The 12129-nt window shown below is 47.8% G+C and overlaps 1 protein-coding gene across 1 annotated transcript in view; it reads right to left on the bottom strand.

Moving 5' to 3' along the window:
* ROBO2 (roundabout guidance receptor 2) overlaps positions 1 to 12129 on the bottom strand; it is a 443321-nt gene that overhangs the window by 140892 nt on the left and 290300 nt on the right. Inside the window, exon 6 of the mRNA XM_088667988.1 lies at positions 4728 to 4855. Coding sequence (XP_088524114.1) covers positions 4728 to 4855 — 128 coding nt within the window. The remainder of the gene's footprint in view (positions 1 to 4727; positions 4856 to 12129) is intronic.

The following is a 12129-nucleotide window of genomic DNA, read 5'->3' as shown; positions in this document are numbered from 1 at the left end:
AACAATCCTATAGTCAGTGCCTTCTACTGAGTGCCTTTTGGAACTTAATATTATCACTATATTTTCCCCTAAATGCCCAAGGAAGAAATTTACAGCTACTTGTGAGAGATAGGAGAGGGGAATTAGAAAATCTGCCACTCCTTGCACCCTGCAGACATACGAGTTGACTCTGCTTAGAGGTATTTCCACCAGCTGCAGGAAAGACTAGGAGAGCACTGGGAATGAGGTGATAGCAGAGACAAATTGGCCTGAATTGTGTCATCTGGGGGCTGGTGGGCTGATTTGTGGACTCCCTGGTCCCTAGAGCCATACATTCAGAACTAATGGGGCCCAGCAGGCTGCCACTGATAGGTCAACCACATTGGGCCACCCCCAAGGGGCAAACACGAAAGAGAATGTCACCTTAGGAGTTATGAGGGGTGGGGGAAGAGTGTACCACCTCTTAACATTAGTTAAAAGGATCACACATGACAGATGGCCATCCAACCTCTGCTTAAAAACCTCCAAGGAAGGAAAGTCCATCACCTCTTTTGGGAGTCTGTTCCACTGCTGAACATCTCCTACCACCAGGAAGTGTGCAGCAGTTGTGAAAAGACAAATTCTTTCCTAGGGATCATTATGAAAGGAACTGAAAATAAAACTGCCAATATCACAATGCTGTCATACAAATGTATGGTGCAAACAGATTTGGAATACCATCTATACAGTTCTGGTTGCCTCATCTCAGAAAGGTATTGTAGAGTTGAAAAAAAGGCTGAGAGAGGTCAACAAAACTTCCCTAGGAGGAAAAGGGAGTTTATAAAGTTATGCACGGCAAAGAGAATATGAATGAAGAAAAGTTTTTATTTCTCTCTCTGAATATTAGATGAATCAGGGCAGATAAAAGAAAGTACTTCTTCATTCAGTGAAGCAGTGATGGACACTAACCTGGATGGCTTAAAAAGAGAATTAGACAAATTCATGGAGGATAAGGCTATCAATGGCTACTACGCATGATGGCTATGCTCTGCCTCCACAGTTGCAGATAGTATGCTTCTGAAACCACAGGAGGGGAGAATGCTCCTACAGTTTTCCCATGGGCATCTGGTTGGCCACAGTGATAACAGGATTCTAGGACAAGATGGGTCATTGGACTGATCCAGCTGGTTTTTCCTATGTTATTCTCATTAATAGTTGAGGGTTCCTATACCCTATTTAGATTTTAAAAGAAAAAAAATCCTAGCTTGGCTTTCAAGGATTGCATTTTATCTGCTAATGTTTGTCAGCAAAATGGAAATCTTTATGCCAAAGCCGCATGTAGAAAACACAGTCCTTTCAAAAACGGTATTCCCTGCTTCAGCCTCTGCTGCCTACCGGAACAAATACTAGGTTTTGAGGACAGCAGGCTAAAAGCAAGTATTTATTTATCACCCTTGGTGAACTCAAACACAGCTATCGGTACCAGTTGCCTTGTAGGTACAGGATATCCTGAGCGCAGCAAGTAGGTCAGAGAGTGAACAGCTGCTGGAAGCACCTTATACAACAAGAAATTCCACCACCAGAGTCAGAAGTTTTGTGGATGACTTCCGTAAGTTTATGGGAAGTTGTATGTCTTTTTTTCTCTATCCATTGGCTCTGTGAATAAGTTGTTCATCTTACATTGATACAGAATCATTAGTAAAGACGGGGGTAAAACATGAGTAAAATGGCGAGGGGCGGACAGTATATGAATGCAGAGTTAGTAAGGCAGCTCATGAAAAATATTTCATACTCATGCATTATTGGAACAGCATTATTGGGTGAGCTGGCAATGAAGCGTAGCTGACAGGGGCAGAAATGCTACATTAGTAAAATGCCTGGTCCCATTGAAGCCAATCAATACGAAACAGCAATTCTATGCTCATCTACTTAGGAATATGTTCAACTGCATATACCAGAATTTATTCTGAAAGTAAATAAGCATAATACGAGGTTTCAGGTTAGTGGAAGAAGGCACATCACTATAGTCCCCCTTTTAAAAAGTGTCCTAGAGACTGAAAGTTCAAATCATTATATTATATACACAAGGAATATTATTTTTGTTAGAGCCATAAAAACAATGGGAGTTTGACAATGCAGCTTTATATCCAACATTTCCAGTCTCCTGACTTCAAACATCATATTTCTTGGCTTTTTAATTGTTCTTTTATATCTCTGATGTTCAACATATACTTGCAATGCAGTGTGTTCCATTGTACTGAATAAACACTATGCCTATGGTTAGTTAAATTAGAAAGGACGGGGTGGGGTGAGAAAGATAATGAGATATCTTCTTTCATGTAGGAAAATCAATTAAATTATATATTTTCTTTTTTTCACCTTAATTTGCTAAAGTTCAGGCTCCAGTGAGTTTAACAGATTCTTCCTTGTCTCCTTTGTTCAACTCGCTACTCATATAACTATGCTAAGCTTCAGCCTAAAAAAATTGTTGGTCTCTCCAACGTGTGCTGTGGCTGATATTATGAGGAAATATGAAGTGTGTAGCTGACTAGTGTAGTGACTAGTTTTCTTATTTCCACAAAAAAAGGAAGGAATGGGTATGATGCTATTTTCTCCGGAATTAAAATCTATTGCCTGCTTTTCTCAAATTACAAAATGGCAATCCACTCAGCAAACATAGTATGTACATGAACATATTCTGCAGCTTAAAACAAAAACTTATTATCTAAAGTGAGTATTAACAGTAATATTTTAGCAGCTGGATTACCACAAAACCTCTCTCTTTTATCAAATCTGGACAACTTCTCTCCCTCACTGCCTGTAAAGCCACTAGGTTAACTTTCTCCCCTTTTTTGTTCCAGATTCATCAAATCAAACTGAACTGTGCCTATGCATTAAATGATGGAAATGGAAGCTGGCGTTTCAGGTCAGTTGACCTCTGTTCTAATAAAGCAATCCATAGAGACTCTGATCATCTGATTTAATGTGTATGAAGGAGAAGGAGCACTGATAAAACTAAAAATGTTTTTATTAACCTTTCACAGCTCTACTGAACCTTCAGCACATGCTGCTAAATTGTGAAATAGTGTCTGAGTGATATCCATCCATCAATGGATAAGGGTATATCTAACAAGCACACAAACAGATACACACAACTTATTATAATATATATTACAGGTATATTTATATGCTGGAAGGAAATAATAGTTCAACCCAACTTGATTCATCCTCTGGATTTAAAGTACATCTCCAAAAGAAGTTCACACCTGGCTATGTAAAGCAAGGCAATCGGAACCAGGCAAACTTCTGCGCTAAGTGGAACTTACAGACAGCAAGACTTGAGAGCAAGTTATTTGTTGATCTACAGTCTGTTGCCCAATGGGGACACCCTTTGGCCTCCAAAAGGATATGTATTTGGTGTCCCCCAATATATCTCAGTTCTGCCACCACCCCCTTTTTCTTTCTCTCTAGCATGAAAATTTACCATTTTTCTGTAGCCTGATATCACAATTCTCCCTTTTTCTAAATCAGTGGTGTGGAACTGGATCGCTCCTACCATTCCATGGGCCAAATCTGAAAGGTGGGAAGGGCCACTCACCCATCAATCACATGTTGTCACAATGACATCAGGTGATGTGGTGTTTTGAAGCAGAGCTTCAAAGCACAGCGCATTGCTCTTTGCAATTACAGGGCACCTTTAAAGTCTGCAGCATCATGGCATCTCCTGAATGTGCATGCGCATGCACACACACACACTTCTCCCCTTAAGCTAAATCATTTTCTCCCTTTCTTCATCTTATATTTTCTATTATGGCATAGAATTAGATTTTTGTATGAAAAGATTTCCATGGCTTATAAGGTTAGAATAAAGTGCAATGTATGGTTTGAGCAACTGTTCACTATGTAACTTCTTCCTAATACAACTCCTAAGCCAACAATGAACTATGAATACTGGGAGGTATGTGTGTTTTTGTGCTTACCACTTTAAGACTTTCCCCCCTGCTTTTCATGATGTGTGCAAGGTAGGAAACACCACTTTCTACATGCAAGTTAACTAGAAAGGATAATTATTTTAAAAAAAACTGTTATTTGTACCCTTACATTGTGAACTGTGTAGAATAATAGAAATAGAAATACTTTTATTGTCACTGTACCACTTGTTTACAGTGAGATTAAACGTGCCCCCCCCCCCAGTCCTTGTTACACTATGGGTGCTGTCGTACAACCAGCAACAGAGTATAAACCCAAAGAGCTGGATCTCAACTTATGTCACACTTGGAACAGACCTATAAGATCCATGGGAATTAACTTAGGCAGACACTTAGGAGCTTTAGCTTTCTGGTAGAGCACACAATTTGTACATTCAATGTTCCATATTCAACCTTTTGCATGATGACTTAAAATATATCTATATTGTACAGAGAAACACCCTGCTCAAGATTCTGGAGAGCTGCTGTTAATTAAGCAGAGTACTGGGGTACTGGGCTAGAGGGCTATTGGTTTTACTCAATAATGCACCTCCTTAGCATCCCAATGACTATTCTAACATCAATATTTAATCAATTAATGACTAATGACAGTAGAAAGGATATTTTTAAAATAAATAAACTCTTACAAAATTATATACAAGAAAAAACTGTTTTTAAGTACCAGTATATATATTTAAAATCTAGCCGTAATTATTTTGACTCAAAATCATTGTATTTGCACCATTTTAGAAAACAGAACCACACTATATTGCAGTCCCATTCACATAACCCAACACTTACCTCGAACAGTTAGTGTAGCAGATGCTTCAACTTTTCCAACTCTGTTCTCTGCTATGCATGTATAGGTCCCCTCATCTGTGCTCATCGCCTTTTTAATTCGCAAGGTGTAGTCATCTTTGATGTCGTATCTGCTTTTGAAACAGAGAAGATGAAAATCACTGCTCGGCTTAATGTCTTACCTGGAATATACCATCCTTATTCTATCTTGGATATATCTCTGGAACATAATTTATTATGTGGAATTAGATAATTCCACTGAACATTAATCTTCATGACACTTTTATTGCACCATGCATTACTTAAAAACTTTACAGCCATAAAATTAGTATTGCTATGTTCATGTGGTATCAAGGCTTTATTAATAATATCAGTCACTCTGCCCTTGATCTGGAGCACTATGATAAAATAGAGCTAACACGCATCAGTTATCAATATATGACATTCCAGGTTTACCCTGAATCTAAGTACATTACTGCATGTTTTACTTCTGGCCTTTAAAATGTTTCATCTCCATAGTAAACGGCTAACAAAGTTGACAGTTTATTTTCTGGTGTGGGGAACATACTGATTTAAGCTAACACAGTAAATAAAAAAATATGTAGGGAAAGTCATAGTCAGTGGTAAAGAATCTGCTTTGCATGCAGAAGGTCCCAGGTTCAATGCCAGGCATCTCTAGCTAGGGTTGGGAATATCCTCTATAAAAACACAAGAGAAGGCTGCTAGGTCAGGCTAATAGTCCCCTAGTCCAGCATCCTGTTCTCACAGTGGCCAACCAGATGCCTGTGGGGAAAAACTCTTAGGCAGGAATCGAGCACAAGAGCCCTCTCCCTTCCTGTGGTTCCAGCAACTGGTATTCAGAAGCATTACTGCCTCCAGCTGTAGAGACAGAGCATGGCCATTATTGGCCTTTGTCTCCATCAGACTGTTCTTTTTGTTCTTCAGTCCCTTTTCTCTGCTTATAACAAGGACTCTGTACTTTTCAAGATAATGGGGGCTGGGGACACAAGACGAGAGAATTGGCAGATTAGAAGGGAGAATTCTTAACTCTCTCTAATCTTCTGTTTGTACATTCATGGTTTCCTCTGACTTTGCTACTTTGGGGAATCTACGAGGGAGAAAGTGGCCAACATGAGCAGTGCCTCTCTGAGAGAAAGTGGTCTACAAGTGCCTCTCTGCTTCTGCACTGATGTGAGAGAACCACAAGGAAACCTGTCCTCCTTCCCTGGAACTTTATTTTTTGTTCTGCGGGTAGGTATAGTTTCAGGTAAGTTTAAAGTTAAATAGTGTTTTTAATGGTTAGTGATGAAACTTCTCACTGGCAGGCACCAAGAGCTAGAAACAATACAAGAAGCTGCCATGAATTAAGTAATTTGCCATTCTGATTGGCACTCATCAACAAGAAAAACCTTACTATGTTCATTAGACTAAGCACATGAGCAGCAAATGGAAGTATCAGATTTCAGAAACTGTTGCTATTGTCAGAGGTTATAATTAATATTACTTTTTTTTCATAGAGACCAAGCAGTGAAAGTCAGGACCTAAATTATTTCTGTCACAGTGGCCGGAGTGGGCTACTTCAGAGTAACGACGCTACGCAGCTCTGCATTTTATTCTTTTATTGGTGCTACGTATTTACAGTGCTGAAGTCATTGCTATTTACACGGAGTGATGTGGTCAGTCGGTTCCAGAACCTCCGAATGGCTTTTGGCGCGTCTTTCTCCAACACAAAAGCTTTGGCAGACCCATCCTCTTTCCCCTCCTCTTTCTGCGTAATTCCGGAGTTGGGGGGATGGGTCTCCCCCCCTTATTCGCCCCTTCCTGTCCCACCTGGGACCCTGGCTCCTCTACCTTGCCTGAGCCTCGGACACGACTTCCTGCTTCCCCATTGGAATCGGAACTCTCTCTGCTTTCCCCTGTGCTCGGGGATGGGCTTGAACTCAGGAGGGGAGGGACTTCGCGATATCCCCTGTCCCTCACATCCACCCCCCCAAGCTCTCCTTCACCCCTCCCCAGGTCCCCCCCAGGTGTCGGTGACGACTGGAAGCCTAAGAACTCAGTGCTTTCCGAGCCCGTTGGTGTGAACACCTCCCCCCAGTCCTGCGAGCCCCCCCCTTCCGCCTGGGAGGACGGGAATCCCAAAAAGTCCGTGGCGTCAGAGCTGGTAGGGGTAAAAATGTTCTGCCAATCTGCTCCTTCCTCTGACTGGGTGGATCTCGGTGACACCCATACCTCATCCTCTGGTTCCTCAAACTCCGCTTCCCAGCGCCATGGTGAACTGCTCTCCCGTGCTTCCTCCCCCTCCCCCTCCCTTTCCATGTGCCAGGGCTTGGGTCTATGGGGAAAGAGGGCGTGAAATTCTTCTACCAGGAATTCCTCCTGTATCTGAGTGGCTGGGACCCATTCATTCTGGGACGGTGGAGCATCCTCCCATGCCATGAGGTACTCCAGGCCCCCCACCCCCCTCCTTGAGTCCAGGATGGCCGTGGCCTCATTGAGTTGCTCCCTGCCTTCTCTCCCCCCCCCTCCCTCAGGGGTTTGTTCGCTGCCTCGGAGCCTGCTGCTTTCCCTGTACGGCGACAGCAGCGATCTATGAAACACTGGGTGCACCCTCATGTCCTCCGGCAGTGCCAGCCTGTATGCCACCGGGTTGACCTGTTGCGTGACCGTGAAGGGGCCCAACCTTCTGGGCGCCAGCTTTTTGCACCTCCCTCTGATGGGAAGGCCCTCCGAGGACAACCAAACTTTGTCCCCCACCCTAATGACCTCCCCCGGTCGCCTGTGGCGATCTGCCCCCTTCTTGTACGCTTCCTTGGCTCTCTCCAAGTGTTCTCTAAGCTGCTGGTGCACCGTCTCCAGTTCCTCTGCCCAATCCTCAGCCTGTGGGCCCTCCTCCTCCTCCTCCCCCTCCCTCTCTGGGAAAGATCTGAGGTCGCGCCCGTAGTTGGCCTTAAAGGGTGACACCCCTGTGGAGACGTGCACCGCATTGTTGTAGGCAAATTCTGCCAGTGGCAGGCGATCCACCCAGTCCGTTTGCCGCTGGCTGACGTAGCATCTCAGGTACTGCTGCAGAATGGCGTTGACCCTCTCTGCCTGTCCATTGGTCTGCGGGTGTCTAGCCGTCGACAAGCTGACCTCCACCTGCAGGAGGTTCATTAGCCGCCGCCAGAACCTGGAAACAAATTGGCGGCCACGATCCGAAATAACCCTTAAAGGTAATCCATGCAGTCTGAATACGTGATCCACAAACAGTTTGGCTGTCTCCTCTGCAGAGACCGCCCTGGCACACGGTATAAAGTGGCACATTTTGGACATGAGGTCCACCACCACCAACACTGCGGTCTTGCCCCTGGAAGAAGGCAGATCTGTGATGAAGTCCATAGACACCACTTCCCACGGCCTGTGTGGCGTGGCTAAGGGCTCCAGCAATCCCGGTGGCGCTGCTCTGACCACCTTTGCCCGCTGGCAGGTGTCACAGCCCCGTACATAGTCTCTAACATCTTCCCGCACCCCTGGCCACCAGAAGTGTCTCATGACTAGGTGAGCGGTTTTGTCCCTCCCAAAATGACCCGCCGTTGGGTTGTCGTGCATCTGCTTGAGGACCGTACGTCTAAGCTGGGTGGTGGGCAGGTACAGTGCACCCTTGTAGAAAAGCAGCCCCCTGCGTTCTGCAAAGTCTTTTGCCTGCTCCCCCCCTCTCAGTTCTCTGAAGATGTGGTTGGCAAATTCATCCGCTGCCGTCAGTGCTGTGAGTTCCGCCTCGCTCACCACTGCTGCTCCGCAGGACCATGCTGACGGGGGAAAAATGTGTCTGGGTGCCGGTGGCGCCTCCTCCTCCATGTACTCTGGCTTGTGGGAGAGGGCATCCGCCCTGACATTCTGCTCTCCCGGGATGTAGTGTATGGAGAAGTTGAAGTTCGAGAAGAACTCTGCCCACCGTATCTGCCGCTGGTTGAGCACCCTGGCAGTTCTCCAGAACTCCAGGTTCTTGTGGTCTGTGCACACCTGGATGGGGTGCTTGGCGCCCACCAGGAAGTGTCTCCAGTGCTGGAACGCAGCGTGGATCGCAAGAAGTTCCCGATCAAACACCGTGTAGTTTCGCTCTGGCTGGGTCAACTTCCTGGAGAAGAAGGCACAGGGTCTCCACTCTCTGTTGGCGTCCAGTTGCAACAAAATGGCGCCCACAGCTTTATCAGAAGCATCTGTCTCCACGCGTAGGGGCGCGTCCTGAACCACGTGGAACAGGTTCTGGTCTGAGGCGAACACCCTCTTGAGGCTTTCGAACGCTGCTTGCGCCTCTGGTGTCCACCTGAACTTCTGCTTGCCTCTCAGGCAGTCAGTGATGGGAGCCGTAACGCGAGAGAAGTTCTTGATGAACTTCCTGTAGAAGTTGGCGAAGCCTAGTAGGCGTTGGGCATCTTTGCGCGTCCTGGGGCTGTGCCAGTCCAGGATGGCCTGCACCTTGTCCTTGTCCATCGCCAGCCCCTTGTCTGACAGCTTGTAGCCCAGGAAGTCCACCTCCTTGGTGTGAAACTTGCACTTCTCCAGCTTCACATACAGGTGGTTCTCCTTCAGGCGCTGCAACACCTCCCTGACATCTTTCACATGCTGCACTGGGTCATCGGAATAGATAAGGATGTCATCCAGGAAGACCAAGCATTTCCTGAAGAGGAGGGACCCCAGGACGTGGTGCATGAAGGCCTGGAAGCATGCTGAGCCCCCTTGCAACCCGAAGGGCATCACCAGATATTCAAAAGAGCCCAGAGGCGTGAACATCGTGGTTTTCCATTCATCGCCTTCCCGGATCCTGATTAAGTTGTACGCCCCCCTCAGGTCTAGCTTGGTGAAGATCTTGCCCCTGCGCGCTGCTGTCAACAGATCGTCCACTCTGGGCATGGGGAAAGCCACTGGCTCTGTCACTGAATTCAGCCGTCTAAAATCCACCACAAGACGGCGCTGTTGCGTGTCTTTCTTGTCCACCCAGAAGACTGGGCTGCCCCCTGCTGCCTTGCTTTCTCTGATGAACCCCCGCTTGAGGTTCTTGTCGATGAAAGCGCGCAGATCCTCCAGTTCCTGGTCTGACATGGCGTACAGCTTGGCTGGGGGTATAGTTGCCCCTGGCACCAGGTTGATCTGGCAGTCAAAAGGCCTGTGTGGGGGTAGGTGGTCGGACTCCGCTTCGCTGAAGACCTCCTGCAGGTCCCAGTACGGCTTGGGTATCGCCTCACCCCCTTTGACGTGCATGGTGGCCACCGTGGCTATCGGAGGCCCCTCCCCTGGTTGGTGCTGCATGCAATGTTCCAGGCAAAAGTCCGATCCAAAAGTGATGCATCTCTGGTGCCAACTGATGGAGGGGTCGTGGCGCGCCAGCCAGCTCATGCCCAAGACGATGGGGGGGTCTGAGATGGTGGTGACGTTGAATGCCAGTGTCTCTGAGTGCCTTCCCACCGTCATTTTCATGGGGGGGGTTTGATGAGTGATGGCCCCTCCCAGCAGCTCTCTGCCGTCAATGGTCGCCACGTGCAGAGGAAAATCCAGCTGCAGAAGCTGGATCTGGTGCTCTTCTGCAAAGTTTCTCGAGAAGAAGTTGGCTGAGGCACCACTGTCAATTAGGGCGAGGACCGTCAGGGGATAGCCATTTGGGAGCGTGAGCGTCACTTCTAGAACCACTCCTGCTCTGGGAGGGGTGGGCTGGCTCTGCTCCTCTCTGTGCGGGTGGGTGGGCTGGGGCTGTTGTGTGCTGACTGTGCCTGGCTGCTGCCCCTTGTCTCCTGCAGCCAGGCTTTCCCGTTTCCCTGCTGTGGTGCTGCGTCAGTGGGGGAGGGCACAACTGTTCCCGCCTTTCCTTGCCACTCCCTGCGATGTGGGCAGTCTCTGACGAGATGCTGGGGGGAGTTGCAGAGAAAGCAATTCCCACCCCTTCCCTCCTTGCGTCTTGGCGCCGCTGGGGTTTGAAAAGCCCGCGCGCGCTATCAATCTGCATGGGTTCCTGGTCCTGGCTGGCCCCAGGCGTGGCTTGAAAGGGTTGTTGGGGGAGTGGCTTCTCCTGCGACCGTGGGAACCAAGCCCGCTTTGCGCGCGTTGCTTGCTTGTCGCTCCACCGGGATTCCTGTCTCACCCCCACCGCCAGAGCCGCTTTGCTCAGCTGATCCATATTACTGGGCTTTGGACCTCTCGAGAGCTCATCCTTCACCTCCTCATGGAACCCCAAGTAGAACGCCGCTTGCATTGGGGGTGACTCCAGTTCCCACCCCAATCTGTGCACCAGCATGGTGAATTTCGCCCAATACGCGCGAACTGTCATATTTCCTTGGCGTAAATTATGAAGTTCCTCCTTAGTCTGGTCCATATGACTATCGGACGAATACATCGTTTTCAAACCTTCTAGAAATAGTTTGACATTCTTCATGCAAGGATTCTTTGTTGCGATTAACGGTCTTAGCCACTCCCTGGCTGCCCCGGTAAGGTGCTCCACAATAAACGCTACCCTGTGCTCATCATCAGGGAACTCATCGTGGTGCAGCTCAAGAGCATACACAATCTCAGTCTCAAAGCCCTGATATTCCCTCGGGTCTCCATTGAACTTGCTTACTAGGGTCCCGGCTCTCCTTCCTGGCAGCACTTGGACTTGGGGTGCCCCTCCCGCCTTGTTTTTCTCTGCATCCAGCTTGTTTTGGGAGGTCTACCGCCACCGCCCTTAATTCCTGCTCTCTTTCCTGTAGCGCTCTCACCTGTTCCGCAAGTTGTAGCCGGTCGTCCTGGACCTTCTTAGTCTCTTCTTTAGCTGCCTTCAATTCCCCCTGCGCCTGCAGCGACAGCTGCTGCAGTTCTTGCTGGGCTTGCTCCGCGATCTGCCGCCATCTCTCCGCCTCTGACACGCTCATCCCGGCAACTCCAAAGTAGCCCAAAAAAGGATTCGGAGGTTGCTGTCACAGTGGCCGGAGTGGGCTACTTCAGAGTAACGACGCTACGCAGCTCTGCATTTTATTCTTTTATTGGTGCTACGTATTTACAGTGCTGAAGTCATTGCTATTTACACGGAGTGATGTGGTCAGTCGGTTCCAGAACCTCCGAATGGCTTTTGGCGCGTCTTTCTCCAACACAAAAGCTTTGGCAGACCCATCCTCTTTCCCCTCCTCTTTCTGCGTAATTCCGGAGTTGGGGGGATGGGTCTCCCCCCCTTATTCGCCCCTTCCTGTCCCACCTGGGACCCTGGCTCCTCTACCTTGCCTGAGCCTCGGACACGACTTCCTGCTTCCCCATTGGAATCGGAACTCTCTCTGCTTTCCCCTGTGCTCGGGGATGGGCTTGAACTCAGGAGGGGAGGGACTTCGCGATATCCCCTGTCCCTCACAATTTCCTTCAGTTTTCTTTAATGTTAAGACTGACTACAGTGGAATTGAAA

Source organism: Zootoca vivipara, chromosome 4 (genome assembly GCF_965207765.1).
Source record: "Zootoca vivipara chromosome 4, rZooViv2.hap1.1, whole genome shotgun sequence".
Classification (NCBI taxonomy): Eukaryota; Metazoa; Chordata; class Lepidosauria; order Squamata; family Lacertidae; genus Zootoca; species Zootoca vivipara.
This window is presented reverse-complemented; position numbering and strand designations above follow the sequence as displayed.